Source organism: Simochromis diagramma, unplaced genomic scaffold, assembly GCF_900408965.1.
Source record: "Simochromis diagramma unplaced genomic scaffold, fSimDia1.1 OVJJ01000487.1, whole genome shotgun sequence".
NCBI classification, from domain to species: domain Eukaryota; kingdom Metazoa; phylum Chordata; class Actinopteri; order Cichliformes; family Cichlidae; genus Simochromis; species Simochromis diagramma.
In genome coordinates this window covers 2077472-2103983 of record NW_024387305.1, presented here as the reverse complement: position 1 = coordinate 2103983, position 26512 = coordinate 2077472, and the positions used below count along the sequence as shown (strand labels likewise).

The 26512-nt window shown below is 40.3% G+C and overlaps 2 protein-coding genes across 3 annotated transcripts; both read right to left on the bottom strand.

The window, feature by feature from the left end:
* Nucleotides 1-110: 110 nt before the first annotated feature.
* LOC120717084 (nucleoredoxin-like protein 1) lies at nucleotides 111-7826 on the bottom strand. Of its 2 annotated transcripts, XM_040004920.1 has the most exons (4): nucleotides 4873-7826; nucleotides 2854-3124; nucleotides 2659-2748; nucleotides 111-2534 (listed from the first exon to the last, which is right to left on the bottom strand). In XM_040004920.1, exons 2-4 carry the CDS (start codon nucleotides 3087-3089, stop codon nucleotides 2159-2161), a joined length of 702 nt encoding a protein of 233 aa, XP_039860854.1. In that variant the 5' UTR covers nucleotides 3090-3124; nucleotides 4873-7826; the 3' UTR covers nucleotides 111-2158. The 2 variants fall into 2 exon arrangements, with proteins under 2 accessions (XP_039860854.1, XP_039860853.1); XM_040004919.1 differs by having other exon boundaries at nucleotides 2854-7826.
* Nucleotides 7827-8434: 608 nt separating this feature from the next.
* LOC120717081 (procollagen galactosyltransferase 1-like) lies at nucleotides 8435-26256 on the bottom strand. Its single transcript, XM_040004916.1, has 12 exons — nucleotides 25564-26256; nucleotides 20605-20715; nucleotides 20391-20508; nucleotides 17798-17932; nucleotides 14719-14923; nucleotides 14501-14620; nucleotides 13533-13609; nucleotides 13335-13441; nucleotides 12836-12968; nucleotides 11637-11764; nucleotides 9521-9727; nucleotides 8435-9396 (listed from the first exon to the last, which is right to left on the bottom strand). The coding sequence occupies exons 1-12, from the start codon at nucleotides 25779-25781 to the stop codon at nucleotides 9126-9128; spliced, it is 1830 nt and encodes a 609-aa protein (XP_039860850.1). The 5' UTR covers nucleotides 25782-26256; the 3' UTR covers nucleotides 8435-9125.
* Nucleotides 26257-26512: the final 256 nt, after the last annotated feature.

The following is a 26512-nucleotide window of genomic DNA, read 5'->3' as shown; positions in this document are numbered from 1 at the left end:
TGATGGTGTGTGTATGTGAAAGCAGTGACTGAACAATCAAGTCTGTCTGAATAAAGAACGAAGAAATTACAGAATGAGAGACATGCTTAAAAGAAGAAAAAGAACCTTAATGAAGTGAGCCACTGTGAGACCTTTAATATTCAGTAATTAATGGAATAGCAGAGCCGCAGGGAATATGTGCGTAGTGATAGTTTGATTTGCTCTACTGGGAACACTACAATATGGCCATGAAAGCACAGCAGTGATACAGGCACTGTTTATATTAAAAGAATAGAGAATTTAATGATTTTGGAGAGCATACAATTCACATTTAACTATGCAATAACAAAGTGCAAACTCTGAGGAGACGTAGTTAATAAAGAATAGTAAAGACAAATAACAGTGTTATGAAAGTAAATAACACCCTGACAAGACATTAATTTCAGTTACAAAACAAGCAGGCGCCAGCACCTAAATGTAGCCAAAAAATGCAATTACATGTATATTTTTAGGGGTTTTTTGCCCAAATATTATTAAAAAAAAAAACAGTGTGGTTGAAAATAGTTGCCTGTTTACATATCCAGCAGATATCAGTCTCTGTATCTGATTAATTTAAGCCTGTTACCTGTTTTTAGCATTCACTTTTGTCTCCCCTCCCCAGTGAGAAAATATTATATCTTGACTGTTAGCTGCAGAAAGCTGGACTTTTTTCACCAGCTAATTTCTCGTCTTGTTTCTTTATCATGCTGAGCAGCACACGTACAGTCCACTGATTATTAGCTCAGAAAACAGCTGCCTGATGCTGCTGGAAATGGAGCTGATATGTCTTGAATTACTTTGCCAGAAGAATTATATTGTCAGTAGAAAGGGTAAAGAAGAGGGAGGAAAGTCTGTAGAGTTGCACAGCTGGAGTAGCCAGTATACACGTGAGCCCTCTCTTGCTATACACAGTAATTTGATCCTAAGTCAATAAGAAGGTATTGATTTGTAGAGCTTTAGACTGGAATCCTGGGGATCGATACTCACATATTTAGTCAGGATTGGTTTGTACATGTTTGTGTTTTCTGAATAAAAACAGTGGCATCTCTTGTGGTAGTGAATATCACCAACTGAATAGTAGCAACAAAATATAAAGAAAAGAAAAAAACACCATCAACATATACAGTAGGTATCCACAACAACAGATGAGCAGTAATAGTAGATGTTAGTTTCAAACAGTCTGCTTTATAGCCTACATCTGCTCTCTGCTTGTTTTTGGGTTTTTTAAGAAAAGGAAATTTGTTTTCATCTTATGCAACATTAAAGTGAGTCTCAAAATGGTTAATAAAAAGAAGCGCAACAGATTATTCTTGTTCTAGGAAATGAAGGCTATTCCACTCAGGAAATTAACAAAAAAACAAAACAAAACTGTATTGTTCCCTACAATGGCGTGCACCAACCTAACCCTACAAAGAAGATCGCAAGCTGGTTCTAACTTGATTAGAAAGAGAAGCTGGAAGCCAGAGTGCAAAACTGTGCAAGACAACAACTGCATCAGAGTCTTTGGCTTGAGAAAAAACACCTCACAGAGCCAGATTGTGCTGGTTTGTAAAACGATTAGTGCACACAGTATGAAAAAAATCTATCTATCTACCTATCTATCTATATATCTATCTATCTATATATATCTATATATGGCACACCAAGAAAAACTGGTAAAATAAACTTAAACTCAAAAACAAAGACTGATGGTTGTTGAAAAAACAGTTCCCGGTTATTATTCATACATCCATCCATCTTCTCACTGGTATCCAAATTCAGGGTCATGAGGGGGCTGTAGCCAGTCCCAGCTATAACAGGGTACACCCTGGACAGGTCAGCAATTTATTGCACAGCTAACGCATAGAGACAGGCAACCATTCACACTCACAGGGAATTTAGATTCACAAATTAACCTAAACCCACTCATGTCTTTGGAGTGTGGGAGAAAGCCAGACCACCCAAACACAGAGAGAGCATGCAAGCTCTACATAAATTCATAATCATAAATTCCTGATTATGAATTAAAGCAGTTAATCTTGATAACATTTCTGATCAATTTTCTGGAACAGCAGATAAAAATTTCTTTCTAAAACAAAAACATTTCTCCTAAATGTCTGAGTGATAACATACAGAATATATTATATGATATATGTTTTCCTCATCTTATCCTCCAGGTATTGTTATCTCCCTCATTTCTCTTGGTATCCCATGCTCCATCTTTCTCCTCTTCCTCTTCATTTCCATCTTTTCCCTTCCCCCATAACTTCCACCATCTCTTTTTGCGTTTGTCGTCCTCTGTCTTGTACTTGAGCCTCCTCACAGGGTCAGTGGCACTGCGCAAGTTAAGGTTGTCAAACTCCTCGTTGAGCATGAAGCTCCTTTCAACAAGCTCGGCCGATTCCTGCCAGTTTTGGAAACAGTCACAGCCGAAACGACAGATGTCCCGCACAGCGTTTGGAGAGAGGACAGAGCCGTCGGGACGCAGGACCACTATTGTTGGTACATCCTTCACTTTAAACATGGTCTGCAGTTCCCTGAAAAACAGAAATAGACTGGCATGAAAATATACTCTAATTTTGTACAAAGAGTGATGTGGTCCTCCAGACTTGGTGCACTGACAAACAGCTTAAATATATGCACATATATTTAAACACTCACTTCCTGTACGGGTCCTCAAAGGCCAGAAACAGAACCTTTTTGTGCAGCTCTTTGAGGAAATTTTCCTGTTTCTCCTCTGATTGGTCCAAACTAGAGAGAGAGAAATCTGGAAATCTCAAAACTGATCAAATAGATATATTTATGTAACTGCATATGTATAAGACAGATATATAGATTAAAAAAAGATGTGGGAACCTGATGTAGATGAGTGCGAGCAGTTTCGGGTATTCGATGTATGCTGGATCTTTCAGTCTCTTAAAGAAGTCGTTCATAACAGGCACAAACTCCAGGCACTTTTCACATTCAGCAGATGCAAAGAACAGCATGACGATGCGATTTTCGAGAATCCCCGTGATCTCACGCTCAGTGTTGAGTTCGTCTTGGTCCCAGTTGTTCTCGATGAGAACTCGGTTTAGGAAAAGGTCAACCATGATGAAAGACAGGAATGTAAAAGGATAAAGGCCCTCTGTGGAAACAAGGAGAGTTAGATGAAGTTTTATGTACATATGTTCAACAATATGCATGTGTGGTGGCTTGTACAGCACAGTCCTGAAATAATGACTTTTTCTTCTATCTGTTGCATCCATAAATGTTTCATTTTGCAAACTGTGATTGAGGCTGACATTTGTGTGAAACCCCTGAGACCCTGTGTAGTCACAGGGCATTGAATTTCAGGTTTTCAGTACTTCACTCTGCTCAATAAAGTGTTTTATACTTTGTAGACGTCACTGTTTTGTGCAGTAAAATGAACCCATTGTCCACACTTGAGGACACACTTTTCATAGGTAGTGTTTTGTTTTTAGACCTGTCAGGTCCAACTGATCCCAAATAGCTACGAGAAATTGAAAATCCATCCAAAACAAGAGCTGAGGTCTCAGGATGTTAAATCTGAAATATTTTAGTGTCTTGTGAATTTCAACAAATATGCACGACAAAATAAGCAAGAATCAAGTTTGGAGTGTCTGTGACATTTTGGGTGCACTTACAGGTGAATCCGGAGCATTGCTACTGCCCACGCAAAACAAAAAACAGTCAAAACAAGTTTGACAGATTATTTGTGCTCATGTTGGATTCCATCAGCATCAAAGAATAATTAGGAACATCTGCTTCAGGGCCTTTAAAGCTTAAAAAATGCTAGAACCATTTTTCAAAATGTCACTGCTTTGGTGTTTTAGAGGTACAATCTGTAGACAGTGGTTACATCTATCCTGAACAAATTACTTTTGTTTACACAAAAAGTTTTTTGATTTTTTTTTTTTTCGACGGGGGGAATTTCAAACAAAGCATGAGCTGAGTCACTATTGCATCCTACTGTGACCGAATAGCAAATGGTAATTTACATGAAAATAATGAATGATTACCCCACACTGAGGGACCGATACCACATTTTGTTCTTAATCATGACGATTTAGCAGAAGGAAAGAAGCAGTTCCAATTATTTTGTCAAAAATTATTTCAGTTTGGCCAGTTATTAGGATACCACCATTACGAACCAGCAGGCCAGGTCCCTAAATTGGGAGTAATTGTTTGATAAATGCTGGTTCCTTTTAAAGGAGCAAATTTTAAGATTTATAAAAAAATTTTGAAAAAGGAAACTTCCTGTTGTCCCATTGAAACGCGGTAATTTGACAAACTGACAATACAACAGCCCAGCTAGAACGAGTTAGTCAGTATGAATAAAGCTTTTATGAAATGGTGTTTTCCAAGAGCCAACTTATGATTCAGAACAAACAAAAAGAGATAAATTTCAGATATAGAAATACAGTTCAGGCCAAAAAGCTAAGAAATATGCTTTATCTGTCTTGCCCAGCCTGTATTTCTGTTGCAGAAGTCGCTGCTGGCTGTGAATTGACAGCGATAACCTCACAAATTAGATTTGGCTCTGTGGCTTTGAGCTGTGCCAGATCTATTTGAGACTACCATTCTGCACTGAAACGTCCGAGGCTAATGTAGGAGAAATACATCTGAAATTGAGCAGCACTGGACCTTACCTGGAAAAAAAAGAGGATTTACTGTAAGGCTTAGAAAGGTCAAAACTTAAATCTTACATTTGGAAAAGTTATTTCACAATAATCTGCTTCACTTTTCGAAGCTGATCAATAGCTCCTGATATACACTAGCAAGACTGCCGTGTCTTGTTAGAAGCTAATTTAATAGGCCATCAATCTTTGTACGTGCAGTGGCAGCTAAATATACACAAGTAATTTACCTCACCTTGAAACTCCTCGGCTCTCACAAAAAAAAAACAACATAGAGGGAATCCAGATTTTCTCCTGTCTTTCAAGACATTATATTATTTCATATGCCTTTTCCCCCCTCTTCCTTTAAATCCTGTGAAGCTTGTTATTTTAGTGGCACCTTTCACTGTGTCTTCACCCCTTTCTCTGTAATTTGTTCACCCTGCACTCTGTGGTCCTCTAAGGGAGATTACAGATAGCTGGAGGTGTGGCAGTGCTGTAATTGAGGGGCAGAGGATGTGTGTGTATGTGAGTGTGCCCTAAAACACCAGCTAAACACTAGAAATCTTATTACTTAAAGACAAGAAAGGAGCGAGTAAAGGAGGGATGGAAAAAGAAGACAAATTGGATTGCAAAGGTAGGATGGGCTTGTTTCAATCTTCCCTTCGCAGCTTAATTTGCTGGCTCGAGTCTGATATCACCCATTAAGCCATCAAAGCATAATACTGATTCTTTTGTATCCTGTTTTTAAGGCTGATTTAACAGGCAGGGTGCAGAATTAACTGAGAGACTGAATAGTTTTGAGCCTGGTTCCGGTGAACTCCAAGCTGTGCTGTAGGAAAGTGCTTAGCGAGCTGCAGAGGCACTTGCAGAAAGTACCCGGGTTAATCTCAGGGAGAGGGTTGAGGTAAATATAGAGAGAGAGGGAGAGAGCCCTAATAGGATTAGTCTGAGTCACACAGACATGCGTCACTGCACATGAATGCACAAAAACACGCACACATGCATACGCTCCTTTGAATAATACATGCTTTGGATATGTGACCAAATGCACACAACACATGCTGAAGCTTTTTTTTTTTTTTTTTTTTTTAGGTGAGCCTAGAAGCATGGCTGTACTGTACAGGTGTCGATGTAAGTCAGTTATGCTTCTCTTATCATGAACTGTAATGTTTGAGTGCAAGAGATCTCAGACCGATCTCAGACATGTGGTGAAAGCATCATCTAAGAAATTAGTATACCTGAGGTTATCCATGAAGTGGGTCTGGCAGTTGGTGGAAATGGCCCTCTGGCAGTGTGTTTGAGTGTGATTGCAAGTGATATCAAAGTGGATGTACACTGTTACAGTGGTGGATGCTGATTTTTGGCCAAACATTCAAGTAAAGAGGTGAGGATATGTTGAGGTAATCTATGTGAGTCAAAAGCTCAGACTTCAGAATGCTCCAAGCACTCATATTACAACAAATCGTTCCTAAAATTGGCTCCGTTTGATGTAAATAAGGGGGGATAACCCTAATATGGTCACAGCAGCTACAGCTCCCACCACCTGTTCAAGTCTTTTGATTGCAAGAGGCTGCCAATCAAACAAATATTTGCTTAAAAGAAATAATGGATGAACTGATGTGCTACACCAAAGCCTACTGTAACATAAACATGGATTATTGTGAACTGTTAATCATGCAAAGCTACTCTCGCAGAGGTCAAGACTAAAAATGTCTCCCTTGAGTATAATTTCTTTAACTAATTAAATGTTTTTGTTCTAATCCAACAACAAACTCTTGATCTCAGATGCAAATATCATGAAACTGTAGGGCAGTCGGTGTAGAACGAGCACGCTTCACTGGTCAGCAATGAGTAAGCCATAATGAGTATAAACACAATGAATGGGGAGAGGTAATGGTGGCTTGCTGTAACCAGAGCTTACCATTATGTAGTTACAGGGCAGGCAAACACCAGTGGGCACTAATTAAATAACATTCATGTCTGTGCTTAAATAAAACTGTAGTGTGCCAATAAAGGAGGCAAAGCAGATACTTTGATATTTTAGCCACTGCAGCTTTAACCACAGCCGGCAGCGTGTCAGTGCTTCCATGTACATTTAACTGAGCTTTGAGGTGCTGATGCTCTAGCGTTTCCCTGTTTCAGCCTAACTTAAATCCAGTGGAGAAAAAATGTCAACCAACCAATCCTTTCATATCAAAGGCGTTAGTCATCCTTTGGTAAAAACAAAGCAAAAAAGACACGCTTTGAAAACACAGAGAACAGACAAGACTTTAGAGGTATTACAAAAAAATCTATATTCATTTGTTTTAACACACAAAAATGCAACCAAAGCTGCAAGTCTGGGTTAAAACTGCAATATGAGCTGCGAACTAAGGAAATACAAAAATCAATCCTGCTGTTATTCAAGTGTGAACAAATCCTTTGGTAACAGTTAAAACAGATACATTCATCAGTTACAAATAAGTAAGCCTAAAATTAATCTCCCAAAACATAACATGTAGTAAATAACAATGGCTGCTTGGGCCTAAATTAAAGATCAAGGTATTAAGAGTCAGAAAAGGCGAACAGAGGTGATTCCCAGCCACAGACTGAATATGAAAGATAAACGTAGCCTCATGGTTTGAAAAGGGAAACCAGTGAGAATGATCTTAAACTGACATTTTTTCCACCCAATGGCCAGCAGAGAGCTACTCGTTCTTCTACTTCTCACTGGTTTCAATCACAGTTTGATTTCTTATGATTTTCATTATGTAATTATTGTTAATTTTAGAGTAATTCAGACAATAAAGGATGAAAACCGTAAAAAAAAACCAAGCTGAAGCATTCAAAATGCTCTTCTGATGTCACAGTGGCCCACACCATCTTCCCTATACAGTCTATGTTCCCAACCTGGATTTGATCACAATACAAATATGAAGTTTCACGACATGAATTTACAGGAAATTTATATATATCGATATCATCAATATTTATCAATATGTTAATATGGTTTTTCTTATTTTTTAGATTTGCTGGTTTATTTTAGTCCTTCTAAACTCCAAAAGCTGTTAAACTGAAACTAATGAATGACCGAAAGTGTCTTGGTGGAACGGATCCATCCAGTCAAGAGGGATAAGTGGTAGGGCTGCACGATTTTGCATAAAATGAGAATCACGATTTTTTTGCTTAGAATTGAGATCACGATTCTCTCACGATTTTCTTTTCCAGTATAAATATTTATTGCGCTTATTAATTGCACATCAACTTCGTAACAGTTGAGACTGAACATAAAAACAATAAATAAACATAAAAACAACAAATGTCTCACATTTTGTGGTTGCTGCAAAATGTTGTACTGCTTGAAATTCCGTCTCCACCGTTGCTCGACACTGCATGTATAGAGCAGGTAGTGCAACAACAGAAAAATAGTTGCGGGACGGCACTGTGTAGCGTTTGTCTAGGGTGTTGATCATTTTCCTAAATCCCTCCTTTTGCACAGTGTTGATGGGAGCCATATCTTTGGTCAGGTGATAAGTGATAGCCTCCGTAATTTCTTTGTGCCTGCGGGAGTTCGACGGGTATAGGGAAGCGCTGTATAAGGTTCCCGTTATTGATGTTTGGGTGGTTGACCGAGACGGATTTTCTCCTGTCACTTTCTCGTCATCCCTGACGTGCTCTCCGTTGTTTTTTCCCTGCTAATTTTAGCATCACACGGCACAGCTTCTGTATCACGTGGTATAAGGCTCCGCCCTTGTCATTTGTTGAGCAGGAAGAGTGAGCGCTTGTTTTCATACAGATTACGTCCCGGATCAAAATGCGGTACAATTGTCGTCGTCTTTTTTTTTTTGTTTTTAAATCGTTGTCATTTGGAAATGAGATCGCACATAAGTATGGATTGAGATCGCGATTTTCTAACGATTAATCGTGCAGCCCTAATAAGTGGCCAAACATGCTGGGAACCATGTTGGGAAATGTTTTGGTGATTGTTTTCTCCAGAGAGAGAATTTTAGACAGTAGAAGAAGAAACGTAATATAACCTTGTTATTCTTTAGGAGGTCACATTTTAACTCAGAACATACTGCAGCTTTAACGTGTGATTTAGGGAAAGTATTGGTGAAATTGCTCTGGACAGTTGAAACATTACTGGAGTGTCTTTTGGAGACATGCAAAACTGCATGTGAAATTCTCATGTTAAAAACTATTAAGAGACCAGCGGTGGACAAGGGACAACTATGGGATGTAATAAATAAAACAAAAGCTGACAGCTGACTGTTCAAGAGTTAACTCTACATCTAACCTCCTCTCTCAAGAGAAAGATTCAATAGTGAAGAGAGAAAAATAATTTGTTCCTCATCAGCCCATTGTCCATCTGTTCCACTATGACTCCTTTATTCCACCACTTTGTTAGATTCCCTCCATATTTTCTATTTCCTCCCACTATCACAGCTTTGCTCTATTTCCCTCAGTCTTATCTCTGAATGCCAGAGTTCTTTCTCTCTAACTCCTCCTCAAATCTTCCCTCCTTCATCACAGCTCGTCCCGTGCACTCCAGTTCTCCAGTTCAGATTGCAATACGTCAGAGTTTTGGGCTTCGAAACTCAGCTCTTCTTGCTCCTGAGTTTTCCTGGACTTGGCTCGGTCCCAGTCGGTCCTGACTGACTCGTTGTCCCAGACTACCGATGTTTCCGTGTCACTGATGTAGCCCGGGTCTCCTGTGTAATGGGTCGGATACACCAGAAGCGGCTCAGCAGAAAATGCACGCAGGTCCCGACGCTCAAAGTGGTCCATGTACTCTGATCTGATGAGCGAGACAAGCGGGGATGTGATTAGATTTACAAGAGCGCCACAGAAAAGAAATCACAAAGAGGAGGCAGATAACAGGAACAAAGAGAACACGTGGAGAGCAGATGGGTTATACTTACACTGGATGTTTGTTGTACATGACAGGAAGGAACTCGTCAACAGGCAGCATCTTCCTTAGAGGATCTGCACCGAGGAGCTTCTTGGCTCCTTGTAACGACAACATGTAGCCAAGAGTCCAGTAGGAATAGTCGGCCTCCACCAGATTGTGGATGTTTGGTAACGACTTCTCTGGATGGTCCACCTGCATTCGTTTCCGCCCAATATAACTGCAAGAGTTGTTCACATATAAGAGGCACAGATCACAGATTTGAAATGACAGCTAATAACAGTAAATCTACTCTACTGTCTTAACAACTGTGCTGAATCCAGATGGAAGAGATGGTAGGCATGAGATTTTAATATGACCCTTTTAGTTTTATCCTCTTGAATTAACTAAGTGAACTTATATTTTAATTAGCAACTAAGAATCAGCACACAAATGAATATTGTTTCAATTTGTTTTAAAACCCACTGTGAGCAGGCACACTTCCCTCTGTGATGCTTCAGAACATTAATGTAAAATTCTGCAGTGATGGTCTAACTGTGGAGGAAAAGTACATAACGCAAAACCTTGAGAACTACTCCTGCCCTGATGCGCCTTCTTGGGGCTTGGACACTTGCTGGGAAACTCTCATCAACAGTGAAGATTAGGGTTGGGCAATATGTAAAAATTTTCCAACCGACAATTGTCAGTCCAATAATCGGCGATGGGCGATATATGTGCGCATGTGCAGACTTTTTGATGGGCGGAGCAATGTAGTCATGCACGTGGTTACAACACAGAAGAAGTCCAAACATGGACGAACTAATTTGCCCAAAAAATAAGGGATGACAGCGTTAACGCGGTCATCACGATTAAAATTTTTAATGTGCTCAACCCATCTAGAGCGCAGAATGAACAAACTTTGGACAAACTGCCCGAAATGCGTTGACAGAGACATTTCAGGGATTTTGACTCCAGATGGGTTCATTCTTAATCGTGATAGTTGTGATGACGGTGCGTTAATGCTGACAACACTAAAATAAAATATAAAGTTACCCATTTGGGATGAAAGAGGTAAACCTAAGGATCTAACCAAAGCGGTGTGCCGCTTGTGCAGACGTATAGTGCGAGCAAAGTACTCAAACACGACTAACTTGCATGAGCATGTACGTGTCCACCATCCTAGGCTATCACCAGCTTCTGCAGCTCCATCAACAAGCATTTGGGCGTATTCTGAGGAGGGTGCATTTGCTCGCAGATGAAAGAGGGTGCTGTTAAAACAGCGCTATTATTTTTTTTTCTGTTGACTGCTTCTATTAGCTCCATCATTATTAGCAAACTTACTTATGGGTAAATAAATAAATAAATCGCCCTTATAAAAACGATCACCGATGGGCTCAGCCTATCGTCGATAGTCGATATATTCGTCCAATCGCCCAAACCTAGTGAAGATGTGCACTGGTTAGCTGATACTGGATATCCATAGTGAAATTGCAAATGGACACAAGTAAGTAGGCAGAATGGGACCCACATCCCTTTCTCTTGCCAGACAGTAGCAAATGCATCAATTACAACGTTTGTGCAATTATAGCTTAAAAATAACTCCACATAGCAATATTGGAGTTTGATTGATAATTTCCACTTAATAATGTGATTGGAATAAATGTTTGTGTTTTAACAACATTTTTTCACACTCGCATAACGGAAACTCTTAATGAGATATCAATGAGTCTCTGCTGCCACTATGACAAAGAACCCAGCAGCAAGAAAATTCAATCAATTCCTCCTCAGCTGTTGAATTCATAAGAAAAAAAAATACGAATATAAAAATATACGATCGGGCTTTTAGAAATACTAAATATAGTTGCAGCTCAACTCAAGCAGACTTTGCTGCAATATTTGAAGGTCATGTCTAGATGAGTCTCCCGAACAGCTCTTATTTCGGATAGCTTCAATGAAAATGCCGTAGGACGGTGCTCAGGAGTGGGATGCTACACTGGATTATTCCCACAAGTGTTCTCAGCATCTGACTGGTGGCGTCTGAGATATCGTGTGACAGATGGTTGGATTTCACTGTAAGAGGATGATGGAGATGATAATCCTCTCTGTTTACTACACTGTGTATTTCCTCAGTTCACTGAAGCATCACTCACATGAGATCCCAGTCCAGCTTGTGTGATGTCACTTCCTGCAGCAGTGCCTGAAGGCGACGTTTGAAGAATACTTCAAAGCGGAGGTCGTCCTCGATGACCAGAGAAGTCTGGAGACCTCGGTCTACTATCTGAACGAAGACATATGGATATGGAGCATTACAGTGCTGCCAATATATTGGTGAGCCTGTGCATAAAATCCATCATGTACTTAGGTGGATTTAGTGTAACGTTTGTTAAATCCTTTTTGACCTTTATGGGTCCTTCGTACAAAATGATTACAAATGGCTAATTTTCTATAATTACACATAAAAGCCTGTGTGTTTGTTCATTCTCCCAAAATAACAGGAGTGGCTGAATACAGCTGGTTTAATTACTATACTGACGGAGCTTTTTCCTGACAAACAGTGCAGCTAAACTACGAAGTCTTTTATAAAGTTTTGGGTTGTTTTTTTTTAAAAAAGATTCTTTATGAAAACTACCAGTTGACCATGTAGACTGGGCGCACACGACATAGCAGCCAATTGGTTTCCAAATTGTAACCTAACTATTTTTGATGGCCTCCAGTGTAGCCAGGATATCCAGATAGTGGATATCTGGTTTGTGACTTCCCGGTTATTGTTTGCAAATACAGATACAATGAAAAAGGCTCATGAAAATGCAATAAGTCACTGGTTTTGCAACTGCATTTTGGTGAATACAGTCCCTTAATTGCTCTTCATGTGGACTGTTTAAATGCATGCAATCAAAGTCTATTCAAACATGATTGGTAAACAGAGGCTGGACAACAAGAGAACTGTAATTGGAGAAAGCTACCAGTCTCCTTTTCTTTGCTTATACATCCTACATAATCACATGCAGATAGCAGTTCATAGAGACTACATGTACTGCAACGCCCTTGAGTAGATGCATGCCGGGTTTGCCTCGCTTCTAATTCCTCTCTCTTTCCTTGCACTTTTTATTACAGCAAGTATATTTTCATCATGAAAATAATAATAATAAGATGTACAAATGTTCAAATAAGATGTACAAATTTGTCCAAAAAAAAAGCAGCGCTCTCACTGAAACATATAGAAGACAAGTTTATTTGCCGCTCAAGCCACCTTTCCTCACGCAATCTCAATTATTGTGTTTTTAACAATAAACCTTATCTAAGATGTGCAGGTAGACATAATTGCCTTAGGCCAGCTCAAGAGTCTCACCTCCTTCCAGATGTTGTAATGAGACAAGAAACAACCCAGTTCACCCTTGGTTAGAGGTCGACCGTGATAAGGGTCTTTGTATCCTGGCAGCATCTTAAGCCCCATAGACTCTATATCAGACTTGTTCAGAGCTCTGAGAGAAAGAGATGGACATTGAGATTTAATATGGAATCGATACTCAAATGAAACAGTGAATAAACATGTACAACACAAATATATTCGTAAACCATACAGGTATCAGGACTGACTGCAGAAACAAATCAATTACGAATAAGTGAATAACAGCCTAACTTTTGGACAGCCCACGCGAAGGTTAGAGACATAAATAAGCAAAAAGTATGTGGCTCAGGGAATCTAGAAATAAGAGCAAGCGACCAGCTGCTTTTCACCTGGTTGTTTGTCTCAGCCCGGGCTCACTACATCAATTTACACTGCATGTTGCAGAGGCACAAATCAGGAAGACACAAGCGGTGGGGGAGGAAGAAAATGAGAAACGTACTTGCCATCCACAGCAGCAGCAACCTTACAGCTGATCTCCTGCTCGTACAGAGTTCTCAGCATTCGCTCACGACGATCAGCTCTCCGCACCAGATTTATCATAAACACCTGGGTGCACGCAGATGCAAAACACACACGTCTAGATTACTGTGCACGTATTTATGTGTGTGAGAGAGTGAATGAGTGTGTGCATGTATACCTCATCAAAGCCTATCTTGTTAGGCTGCTTGGGAGGAAGAGACAGGAAGCTGGAGGGCTCCAATGGTGGATTTTTTACTGTCAAAGAAAAAAGGAGGGGAGGGAAAAAAGAGAATGAGTAATGTGTTAGAACAGGAGTTCCCATAATGTGGTTTAGGGAACAGCAGGGGTCCACAAGATAGTTGTGAGGGATTCCCCTATGAACGCTGGAAAAAACCTACAGTTTATGTTTTCCTTTGATTTCCTTTGATGTAGTATTTTGCAAGATACTGGTAAGTATTAAAACCGTGTTATAATCAGGTTATTATTATCTTGTATTAGTATTCGTTGTGTGATTTGTCTTTGTTTTTCTAAAAAGTGATACTTACATATTTTATTCATTCTCAACTCTATATTTTTACTCTGAGATCACGCTGGAGTAGCTTTTCATGAGTTAAGAATAATTCATATCTAGCGTATACTGTGCTTTCATTCTCTTTCTGAAACATGCCTCTTAGCTCTTCTCCCTTACAGCCATCCTTCCCTTTAAACTTTCCTGTTTGGCTAACCCTCACAAACAGATGGTACTGTACTCTGAGCTGCGCGTCTGAGATGACCATATCATCATGCCTACCATGCTCATTTGTCAAGAGTTATACAGCATATGGCACTGCTTTGGTAGAAGGTCACACCGCTCTAACTTCACATTTATTTTGTTACTGAGGGAACAGCAAAAGACGACAGTTGGCTGGCGTGAGGATTTGGTTTTGATGGAAATTTTTTTAAATGCAACTCAATGCTACAGACCAGACGAGGCAAGTGAAAGATGTCTTGAGTACCAACAGATCAATCCGTTTGAATATAACTAGATCAAAGACTTCTGAGAAATAAACAACTTTATTTGCCTTAATCACAAGAAAACTTGCACCCAACGAGTAAACACAAACAAATCACTTCTGCATTTCTGAGCGCTTTGATCTTTTGACTCACCCATGACTTCAAGGTGAGTATGCAAAAAGCTCTCTGCCTCATCCTGCAAGGTAGCATGAGTACGCATTGGCACCGGGAAATGCCCATAAGTCTCCTTGTTGCATATATACATCTGCACATCTGTAGGCAAGAGATGAAAAACAAGCTTACACTTTCTTTTTAGAGAACTTTAATGGACCTACCACATAAAAACTCCAGCTCTATTGCCTTTAACTCACCTGCCATGCGCACTGAATAGGCAAAGACAATGACATCATCCAGGGCCCAACTGTATTCTGGGTGTGGTGGATAAAAGGCCAGCTGACGGGAGGCCTCTTTTCTAAGGTCCATCAAGTAGGTAGAGTGGACCATTGGTACAGGAAAACAGCCACGACGCTCCTGCCTGCGGATGGGCATATAAGCTGGTGTGCGCCTGTAGTAACCCTGCAGGAAGTGCAGAAACACTGTGTGCTATAGTTACAAACAGCTCTCAGCTGTGTCCAATTTATAAGGTGAGCAAGAACCTGAACTGAAGGACTGGGATTTGAAGTTTCTGAATGCCTGTAGCACTTCGTAGGAGGTTGAAATATCGACATATTTTTTTAATTTATGACAAAAGACATTTTCTAAGAGCAAATCTTGAAATTCTGGGTTGCGCTGACATGGAAAAGACATTGACTGATTGCCTTCTGGCAACAAGCCTATTAACTGTACTGAAGGAAATGTTCTTTAGAGGAATCAGACTGTTGGCTGAAGATGGTTTATTTTGTCTAGAGGACAGTCAGCATCCTCATGTCTATTCTGATCTGAAAAGAAACAAAGATGAGTTCTGAAAGGCGTCCTGCCAAGACAGGAATAGATCACTGACAGCTTGTGTGATGAATCAGATATGCTGTCAAAATCATGGCAGCAGTGTCTGCATACTCAGGGAAACATGTTTCAATTCAATTCAAAACAATTTACTTTGGGTAATAAATAAATAAATAAATAAATAGAGGTATATATTTACTCATTTGAATAAACAGAGACAGCAGTGGCATCTGGTGAAGCAAGTGGTAGCAAGTGGCGAAAGAACAAATTTAAAAATGACTGTTTATGCTGTCTGTGTACCAGCATGTTATGTTAAATATTATATATGGTAATATTACTTCACCAGACAAAGCAAAACTTTTAATTTCCTAAGGAATTCCACGGCATATACAGTCGACAGCCACTTTGTTAGGTACACCTTGCTAGGGCAGGATTGGGCCCCCTTTTGCCTCCACAGCCACCTTAATTGTCCATGGCATAAATTCAACACAGAGCAGGAAACATTCCTCTAAGACTCAGATCTATGTTGACACAATAGCATCACACATTGGTACAAATCTCTTGTTCCCAAAGATGATTGAGATCTGATGACTGTGGAGCTCATTTGGAGCTCATGGACCACTGTGGATATAAAGCAGGGGTCTCAAACTCCAGTCCTCGAGGGCCGGTGTCCTCAAACTGTCCCTGTTGCAACACGCTTGAATAAAATTAGTAGGTCATTAGCAAGAGTATAGAACTTGATTGCATGCTGAAGTGGCAACCCTTTACCCTTAAATTTCAGTAAATGTAAGTGTTTGAAAAAATGTACTGTACTTCTAAAAGTAATTTTATTGCACGATGTTCATTCACTCATGGCTGAAATACCATCTCAGCATGCAGTCAAGTTCTATAGTCTTACTAATGACTTATAAATTGTATTCAGGTGTGTTGCAACAGGGACACATGGAAAAGTTCCAGGAAACCGGCCCTCGAGGACTGGAGTTTGAGACCCCTGGTAAAAAGGGATGGACATGGAAATGGGTCCAAAGTGTTACCACCCAGAAGAGTCGACACAAGGCAAGATGGATCCACGCTTTAACGTTGTATTTTTCCAATTCTGACCCCACAATCCAAGCGTTGCAGCAGGAATCAAGACTCATCAGACCAACACTTTTCCAGTCACCTACTGTCCACTTTTGGTGACGCAGCGCAAATTGTAGCCTCGGTTTCCTGTTCTTATCTGACAGCAGCATCACTTTCAACAGCTTCAAAGTTCAACATGATGTATGTTCAAATATGTTCTTCTGCAAACTTTGGTTTCTTTGTAACGGGTTGTTATTTGAGTCCGTTCCTATTAGCTTAAAGCTGTCTGACCATCCTCCTCTGAGCTTTGACATCAACAAGCATTTTTATCCAGCGAGCTGCTGCAGGTGTACCTAACAAAGAGTATATAGCACCTACACATCAAACACACTCCATTCACTACGCTGGTAATAATAAAGACTCTACCACACCTTAAAATTGGTTAATTTACAGTGTTTCTAAAGTTAGGTATTGTACAAATATAATTTCCTGAAGCATAAGAAAAAAAACACTCTGTAAATGTTCTCCTAGATTATTTTTCAATGTTTGGAGGACGGCAGGAAATGTGTTTTTCTTTTCCACAGCAGAAATATTAAAATTTTACAGACTATCAGTAGCCAACAAACTAAATAGTGGATTTCATTATTCATCCAGGATATAAAAAGAGGTTTTTAAGACACGTTATAAAGAGACTAACCTTGATAACAAGGAATATTCAGATTGAAGGATGCTAAATCTAATAGCTTTTTAAGGCCACTTTGATTAAATTTAAGCTCTTGCATTTACAAAAAGGCTTAAAAAACACATTCTAGAAGTACAGCATTCATTTTTTAAAAAGCAAAGAATTTGTTGGACAAAAACTAAGCGGAAAATTAGAAGAAAAGTATAAAACACTATTTCCTTTCAAGCAACTGACCCCCTGGCTTAGGTTCTCCATCCTCCCAAGCATAAAAAAATGACACATAAATCTTATCTATCATCTGAAGACATTTGAAAAATGGATTTAGAGACGTAGTAGCAATTTCTCAAAAAGTTAAGATCTTAATTTTGCATCAATTTAAGGCTTTAAAGATCTGAAGACAACCGATGATGAATAATCTTTGCAGTCTCTTTTCTTTGTGTCACTGTGATTAAAACCTGAAGCTAGCAGAAACTTAATTAAGTGTTATAAATTTAACGATGCACAGAAAAAGGAAAAAAAACATCCAAGAGATGCACCATCTTGCGGTTTATCATTTCGAGTCGGTGGATAATAGCATTTTCTAAATACTCTTATTGTGCTATTGTGCTTATTGCATTTTAGACTGTTCTTTGCCATCTGGTTGTCACAAATTAATACATTATTCACACATCCAAACTGAATGAATGCATAGCATGTGAGATACCACATAGCCAAAATTTAAATGGGGTGTAAATAGATAGCAGCTCAAAAGAAATCTGCAGTACCTGTGAGGTCATGCCGCACCAGAAGTTGGAGTATGCAGCTCTGGACTCCAACATGGGAGCTACAATGGTCTTGTTTTCCCTCATCAGCTTCCACAACACATCCTGATTGGTGAGCAGATTGTCACAGTCGGCCACCTGCGGACAGACGAGAAGGGCACAGTATTGACTATCGCACACAAAGGTACACATGTAAGCACCCAAAATGTCAGCCATTGCTTCACAATAATTGACTGAGCCACGGCAACATGGCTTGATCATTAGACACTGCAAGCATAGGCCGCTCCTTCTTAGACCTTTTCACCTCGAAGCACGTAATTTTTATAAAACACTTACAAACAGACTGCACTAGTATTTGCTGTAGGCTCATTTTTACTGAGTTTCTGTTCTGAATTGATTTTCAGGGAACATTTTTTTGTTGTTTTCTGTTTTTTTGTTCAGTGCCAAAGTCTTTGCCTCATTACATCTCAACAACGACAACAGATGCGCTCCAACAAGTGCTCCCAGACAACTATGTGTGTGTATGTCTTCAGCATAAAATGTATCCTCTGATATTGGCTTTTTGCACACGCACCTTCAGTACACTTACATTAGGCATTGATTTTCCAAGTCTCTAAAATTCTACTGAAGGGACAAAGCGTAATTCCTCTGAAGGATATTCCCTCGTTTGGTCTTCGGATGATGGTAGCAAAGAGTGCTGTTAAACATATGGGTCTAAAATCTTCTAATTACTGTGTGCATATGGTTCACATCATTTTCATACTCATCAAGCTATTCAACGGCTCCTTGTGCTTTGTGAATGGGGGTATTGTTGCTATGAGAGAGACCAAGTGTTTATTAAGGTGATTACTGCGCAACTTTGTACCGATTACCATTTTCACTTTCCTCTATTGGGACAGCTGGACCCAATCCATGCAAGCAGGAATATACACCAGAGCTTAACAGAACCACCAGACCCCCACAGAGCATTCAGCGTTTTCCTATAATTTGCCAACCATATGTGCCTTGGCCTTGGCCAGTGTTTGGCCCAATAAGTCACAGGAACTTGTGCTAGAAATGTAGCATAAATGTAGTTAGTTTAAAAAGAAAGTTTTCTCAGGACTCTATGCAGTACATCCCATGATTCATTCAACAGCTTGCAGAACCATCTTTAGCAGCCTTGGAGTAATTGTTTTTCTGTTTAAAGAAATTCTGGCCCACTCTTCTTTACAACGTTGCTTCAGGTTCGAAGATATTTGTTTATTCACGCCTCGCTTAAGGTCGTGCCACAGCATTTCAATTAGGTTGAGGTCTGGGCTTTTTCAACCACTTTTCTTTTTGTAATAGATTTGCTGCTGCGCTTTGCATTACTGTCATGTAACAAGACGCAATTTGGGTCAAGCTTTAGCTGTCAGACAGCCTCTAGCATAGTGATCGTGGCTCAAGAGTTGGGAGTTTGCCTTGTAATCGGAAGGTTGCCGGTTCGAGCCCCGGCTTGGACAGTCTCGTCATTGTGTCCTTGGGCAAGACACTTCACCCGTTGCCTACTGGTGGTGCCAGTGTCCTCTGTCAGTGTGCCACAGGGTGGCTGTGGCTACAATGTAGCTTGCCATCACCAGTGTGTGAATGTGTGTGTGAATGGTTGGATGACTGGATGTGTAAAGCGCTTTGGGGTCCTTAGGGACTAGTAAAGCGCTATACAAGTACAGGCCATTTACCATTTTTACCATCAACTCAGTGCAAAAAAAGCCGTAATAATCATCCCACCACCACCGTGCTTGGCAGTTGGTATGAGGTGTTTGTGCTGATGCTGTGTTTGGTTTTAGACAACCTATGCATTATGGTCAAACATCTCCACTTATTGTTCCAAAACTCTTGTGGTTTATGCAACTTTGCACAGAGTCCTATGAAAACTCTCTTTTTCACATGACTGTATGTAAAACTATATGGTAGGAATTAGTGGAAAATCTTTTAAATTGTTATTTCTTACTTACATCACAAATATTAATAAAAAACAATGCATATCTACCTGTTTGCCTAATATATGAAGGAATGATGTAAAACAGTCCTATCTCAAAGTACTGGCTAACTGGCCACAAGTTTACTTGTACACAGGTATTAGCACGCAAGAGTTCTAAATAATAATGGTTTAAAACAATAAAATTGTATAATACACTGAAAACCTAACTTCTTGTGTCCTTTTGCATTGTCGAATCGAAACAGCTCTAACAAAACAGCAAAAAAACAAAACAAAACAAAAAAGACAAGCTCATTTCTGGCAGTGTGCCATTCAGCCTTTAGTTACCAGCTACACGGAGCTGTAGTTGTTTACAAGTGCAAAAGCACTGTTCTTCCCTGAACTAGGGTTTTAAAACTGTAAAGAATTTAACACTTGACACAACAGCATTAGTAAAAATGTCAGCCTGAAATTTGCATATTTTGAATTTTTTTACCTCAGTTCTCTGAAGAGATATAAGCATTTGTGGATAATGTGGATGAGTGGCTGTTAAGAGAGTGGAGTGTCATGAATCAGCGTATTGTAATTTCCACAGATATCGCCTTATTCACAGAGCTGAGAGCACATAGTTGTAGAGCTGCAGAGTGGATGATAGCATACCAGAAGATAGTCTGCCCATATCTCACGGGCAGTGTCCAGCGCTGCCTGACGGAGCTTCATTACATGTTCATAACGGAGATTATTCCAGTGCTTGGGCCCCACCTCATCTTCAAAGGCACTGAGGCATGCAAAGACAGACGCATTAAGTAATGTGCACACCACGCACACACAAACACGCACAGAGACCCATTGTCACACATGGGCACGCACGTACCTGGGTTCATCTTCGGGTCTCCACTCCACATAGTGGTAATAACTCTGGACCTTGATGAGCCACTCTCTTAGGATGGCTGTAGTGTTATCTATGTTGTGGTCTGTCGCCACCCTGTGGGAGTGATGACAGGAGAGAGCGAACTCTGAGTAAAGAACAGTTCTGCTGGTACCAACAAGTATTAAGACTTAATTTGGCTTAAAGGGAGATGAACATGTATCATTATGTGTGAAATTTATTATTACAATATACAGTATATTAGAGACATGCTGGAATAGCATTGGTCCCAGTCCTAGCATTAATAAGACAAGGCTATGAATCCTAGGAAAACTATTTTTGGTCGGTGTCGCTATAAAATTCTGTTTTATTGGGTCACTGGCTACATTTCAAACAACCACAGTAATCCCTGTACATGATGTACTTTTATTTATTAATATTTGCCAGCATTTATTATTCTGCCACTCAAACAGCATTTTCTCAGCAGGAGCCCTGTTGTTTTCTCTTCTGTTCTGTCTCATTTACTGCAGTCAGCTAATGTCTCTGCATAAATAGTTACACAAAGCTTCTGCTTTTGGAAGAAGAATGATCCTGTTCAGTTTTATACACTGAAGTATGGCGGTGGTAGAGAGGATTATAGATTGATTATTGGTTGTTTTCCAATCAGGATTGTGAGTTGTTTCCAAAAATCAAGCGGGAAATGTTTTGTGCATTAAGTAATAAAGTTCAAATAGTTTGCAACACTTGCCGGTGCACAAACTCAACATTTTAATATTCCAAAATCATACAGAAATGAGCATCAGTAGATCAACATGTCTTGACTGGAATAAAGCCATTTAATAACTAGGTGAAAATTTCAAATATCAATCAACTGTAGAAAATATTTCAGCCTTAAAATTCAGTCATTTCAGATTTAATTATCCACCATCTTTTTATATAGCAACAATAATTTTTTATTGTAAGGTAAAGCCCCAACAAACCTTATAATGCTATTATGGTGTTAGCAAACTAAACCTTGTTAAACATTCAACAGAGTTGGATCGAGTTCAGCATTCATTCTAGAGATAAAGGACTAGGTGTTCTAATCCTGGTGAGGAAAGATTTAGCCATCATTAAATTAGCTGATACCTGTTTCTGTGTTTTGCACCTACAGTTTATTAATGCATCTTGCTAACTAGCTTTAGCTGATAAATTGGGATTCAACCTTTTTATCCACATATGACAGTTTCAAGAAAACAATAACAACATGTAAGTGGCTGAAACACCAACACTGAGACTTCAAAATACAGAGTATTTTGCCACGTGTTTCGTACTGTCTGTGCTGTGTACTGGTTAATCACAAACTTTGTCTTGCGAAACAAAGCAACTAGAACTCTGAAGGAAACGAAACAAGCTGAAAAATGCTGAAACAGCCCACAGAGCTAAGATGTATGAGAATATTTGGGTGGTAAGCTCAAAGTCATTGCATAAGCCTCTGAAGGTTTTTTTATCCATGGTCACAAACCTTCAGAGGCTGGAACCTAAAATTAATGTATAAGTAATGTATATAATAAATATTAGTAATACATGTTAATATCAAGCAAGGTCATTTTTCATGTGCTGCAGCCTGGCATTCTTTCAGCTGATGACACGGGGATACTCTACACATTCTCATCCCTGACATGCATTCACCAATGCAGATTTCAGTTACAGTCGAAGTTAAAAGGTTGGATTGAATGTCTTTAGCATAATTAGAATGGTCCTTTATTGCACACATTCCACTTTGGTCCTTTACTGCTTATTCTGTCCTGTACCTAACTGCCTTTATGTCACTGCCTTGTGATTTCTGTAAGTAGGCTTTAGAAATAATTCTTCAGGCTTCTTAAAGGACGCTCTGATCTTCTTTGAATGCCCCGAACGTGTTGTCTTTTATTCCATTCTCTATCAAAGTGATCCCACACCGCATTAATAACTTTGAGGTTTGGACTCTGGGGAGGCCAATCCATGACTCAAAGTTATTTATTGTGTGTGTTTATTATCTAAGTATGCTTTTACTGCATTGGCAGTGTTTTTAAGATCACTGTCAGACTGAAAATGAAACTGTCCGCTAGCACTGGGCGAAATGCTGCACTAAATCGTGTTTTACAAATGGATGCAGACAGTCACTGTTGTATCTGTCTGTTGACTAAATTTTTCAAATTTGGATTCATCAGTTAATAACACCTGTTGCCACTAATTTTCAGATGTGTCTCAGGTCCTGTGTTAGGTCTTTCCTGGATTTGTTCACATTTGTTAAGGTTATGTCTTTAAGACACTGTTTTGACCTTCTTGATAAAAAAAAATGTTATTTTTCATACATTCAACTAAAGAAATGACGTGTTTTTTGTGACAGGCTACTAGTAACAAAATGTCTAAATTTAAATGAAATAGTTGCTAAATTGTCTGTTATGTTTAGACACGACGCTGGTTCAACACTTGAGTTGGGTGTCTGTTTTATTAATGGGTCAGTGTTAAGTGGCTCAATAAACAAAATGAAAATGACACAAAGACTAAGCTGAACATGAGTGAAATGTTCAAAGAAAAACTTGGCAATGAATATGTTGACATTTAAAGAGTGCAGTTTAATGGCAACCTAAGACACTTTAGGACATTGATAGTCTGAGCCTGGAGGACAAATTCACAGTGCATAAACCCAAAAAGAGAAAAAAACTAACCCTAAAGAAAACAAACATGCTCCTGGCTGTGCTGCTCGTCTAATGGACATTTTGGGGGATTGGAAACAGCAGGATCCTCTGCTGAACACTTTTGGGTCTTAGCGAGAGACAGAACTCTCATCACCAGCGATGATGCTGACTGATAAAATCTTTGACATCAAAGTTGACATTTTCTCTATATCCAAGTTCAAGCTCCACAGTGAATTAACAGCTACACTCCTACTAGTGCTCAAAATGAGACTCCCAGCGCTGCTGGAAGCAGTGCAGGGCTACAAAAGGATGTGACCTTGAAGAAGATAACAAGCAAATGTAAATCAGCTTTTGATTTTCATATGCTCAGTTGCTGAACTTTTTGAATGCTCTCATAATCCTTTTTATGGCCTTGCTGTCATTTGAGGTTCAAAACGTCACATCACTAGTATCGGGTGTGGACGGGGAAAGAAAGGCAGACAATAGAGCCACAGAAGGGGAGGGTGGCATTCAGCTGCTCTCTGTGCTATCATAACAAATCTAAGTGTGTCAGGGAGGGGCAGAGACAAAGGCAGAAACACAGACGGAGCGTGAAAGAGGGAAAGAATGTGTAACACGGCAGAAATGGATTTAACTCCAACCCTGTCATGTAATGAGTGTCAGTCAACGTGCTGCTGATGTTAGCCTTCCCATCTGTCTGTGGCGTTTTTAACACAGCAGTGTCATCTCAGCACCTACATGTGACCAGCTAACCAATCTATCTTCTTCTCCCATGCTCTCTCTCTGCATGTGTCTACTTCTTTTCTTTCTGTTGGACACAAATTTCTGACAGCTGTGAAGTTCTGAATGGCCAGAGGTAGTGAATTAAAAAGGGTTTGTGAAAAATAAATATGTGCGATTGCAGCCATGCCTAACGGATATGAGAGTGCTAGGGAAAAAAAGGCAGGAGGAGGAAGATGATTTATGGCTTGATGATAACATCCCCACTGCATGTCCCTGCAGAGCACACACACTCACCAGTGTGTGTGTGTGTGTGTGTGGTTGTGTGTGTGTGTGTGTGGCCGTTTGCCAAGTATTTCATCTTAACCTGTCACGTTGATAACTGCAGACATCGACAGGTGGCAAGCCAGCAGCTCAGAATATGTCTTTCACACTGCATTTCAAAACTTTTTATATCAGCTCTTCCACGGAGAGATGAGCTATGCTGTATATCAAAGCGAGCCCGCTGAAAACTGGCTGCCACATGGGCATGGTTAAAATCAGGCACAAATATCTGGCTCAGACACAAGGAAAGAAGCTCAACATCCAGGATGGTTTGTTTGAAGAGGCACACGGACACTTGAATCCCTCGTTCTGGGTCTGATGGAAAAAGTTTCAATTCAGCATTTAAATGAAGCACGGCATCCTCTGATCAAACAGCCGTTTCACAGGAGTGACTGATGTTTAGTTTTAATTCCCCTTCCTGCTGTCACATTAAACACAACTCTGCTAGAGGCGGTTAGCCCCTCATTTTCCTTCATTAGACCACTGGATTGCCAACTAGGATATAATCTAACCTGTCAGGTGTGAATGCTGATGAAAAATTTAAAAGAATCTCTCAATTTTCAAGAACAGATATACTGGCAGGGGATCACAGGAAGTTAGCAGAGCTGGAGACAGGAAAAATCTAGAAGGAGGGGGGCTGGGTGGCAACAGAAAAAAAACAGCCTTAAGGTAAAAGAAGATAAGTCCTGCGGAGGCGTTTTAATACACGGGCTCACATTCACAGTCTATTGTGTCTGGTCGCATTGTAAAAGATGTATTCAAAATTGTTTTAAATACTAGTTTTGTTTCCAGACGACTTTGGGGGACGACGATGAGGAAGGGGAAGAGGGAGGGGAAAGAAAGGGGAGGGATAGGGGAGAAAGAGCGGGCCTATGTAAGAGAAGCTCCGTGACTGAATGGAACTTTTCATGGGCTTGACTCTGCAGGCGGAGTTCGCCCTCCATGCTCTGCCAGCTCAGGTCCACACAGTAGGGGAAGCCACGCTGCTCCCACTTGCACTCATTTCATCGCTGGTGTCATTTACAAAGATAAAGCCCACGCTGCATATGTGTTCCCACAGCTTTAGAACACAGCGCCCCCATCTGATCGAATCTCACAAGCGCACGCGCAAACGCACGCAGAGTTTTCCTCTATAATTTAAACCCAGGCTCGACGTGTCTCTCGTGCGCCACTGAGAGCTTACAGTGAGTCCCATTTTGTTGTACTTTAGTCAGCTAGTTCCTTTAATATGTTGACACGACACACTGATGACACTCACCACAGCGCAATGCGGTCCTTCGGGTAGTTCAGGCGCTCGATGGTTCCGAGGAACAGCGGCAGAGAGTGCGCCGAGTTGCGACAGACCAGCGCGATAACGACCCGGGGAGCGAGGATCGGAGACTCGGGGCTCCAGCGCTCCTCGGGGAAATAGCCCCAGCTCCGGCCCGGCAGGAGAACGAACAGCAAGGTAAGCAGTATCGAGGTGACCCGGTGCATGGCAGGGGCGAGTAACTCCTAGAAGCCAGGGCGGACAGGAGAAGGAGACTGGGGGATGTAGTAGCCGAGGGTCCCGCTGTTGTATTATGCCGACAGTGTGTACATGGCAGACGAGCTGGCTGAATTAAAGGGCAGGTCTTGACTGCTTTAAGGGGAACTCTCTGCTGTCCAAAGGCCGTTGCTTCGCAGCCGCTATGCACCACAGTTACAGAGAAAATTAACCGTGAGCTACTGACAGGTTAAGCTAGAATGAATCCTACCTATATATATAAAACAACCTTATCTTTCCTATAAGGCCGACTGGACTCACACTTTGCCATATACTGCCCTCCCCTTTAAGAATAGATCCAGCTGTAGCAGATGGAAAGCCATTTGGGCGTGTCGGATGTGTTGAGCACACTGCAGGCCTGTCATACCTCTGCAAAATATCGTCCAGAAACTCTAAACTAAGGGGATTTACGCTCTGCTTTGGAGCTACTGTTTGAGTAAAACCTTCATCTCACGCCGTGTCCCATAATCATGCATCTGTTATACCCAAGTGACAATATAATTAGGATAATAACAATAATGGTGATTTTTGTATACAGAAATATTAATTACAGAGCAAATAATTAAAATCATGGTGTACAGCAAACCTAAGCACTACCAGGCATTTTAGTGATTAACGCTAAACTTGAATGATTAAAATGAAAGATATTAGTGAGAAATGATTCCCGGATCTCAACGTGAGA

Coding starts and splice junctions, on each gene's coding strand:
- LOC120717084 (XM_040004919.1), bottom strand. CDS start 3,323: ATGCCCTGTGACTACACAGGGTCTCAGGGGTTTCACACAAATGTCAGC. Junction 2,749..2,853: donor CTCGCACTCATCTACATCAG/GTTCCCACATCT, acceptor CTCTCTCTCTAG/TTTGGACCAATCAGAGGAGA. Junction 2,535..2,658: donor TTTGAGGACCCGTACAGGAA/GTGAGTGTTTAA, acceptor TCTGTTTTTCAG/GGAACTGCAGACCATGTTTA.
- LOC120717081 (XM_040004916.1), bottom strand. CDS start 25,781: ATGCACCGGGTCACCTCGATACTGCTTACCTTGCTGTTCGTTCTCCTG. Junction 14,924..17,797: donor GGTGCGGCATGACCTCACAG/GTACTGCAGATT, acceptor CACTTCCTGCAG/GGTTACTACAGGCGCACACC. Junction 13,442..13,532: donor ACAAGATAGGCTTTGATGAG/GTATACATGCAC, acceptor GCGTGCACCCAG/GTGTTTATGATAAATCTGGT.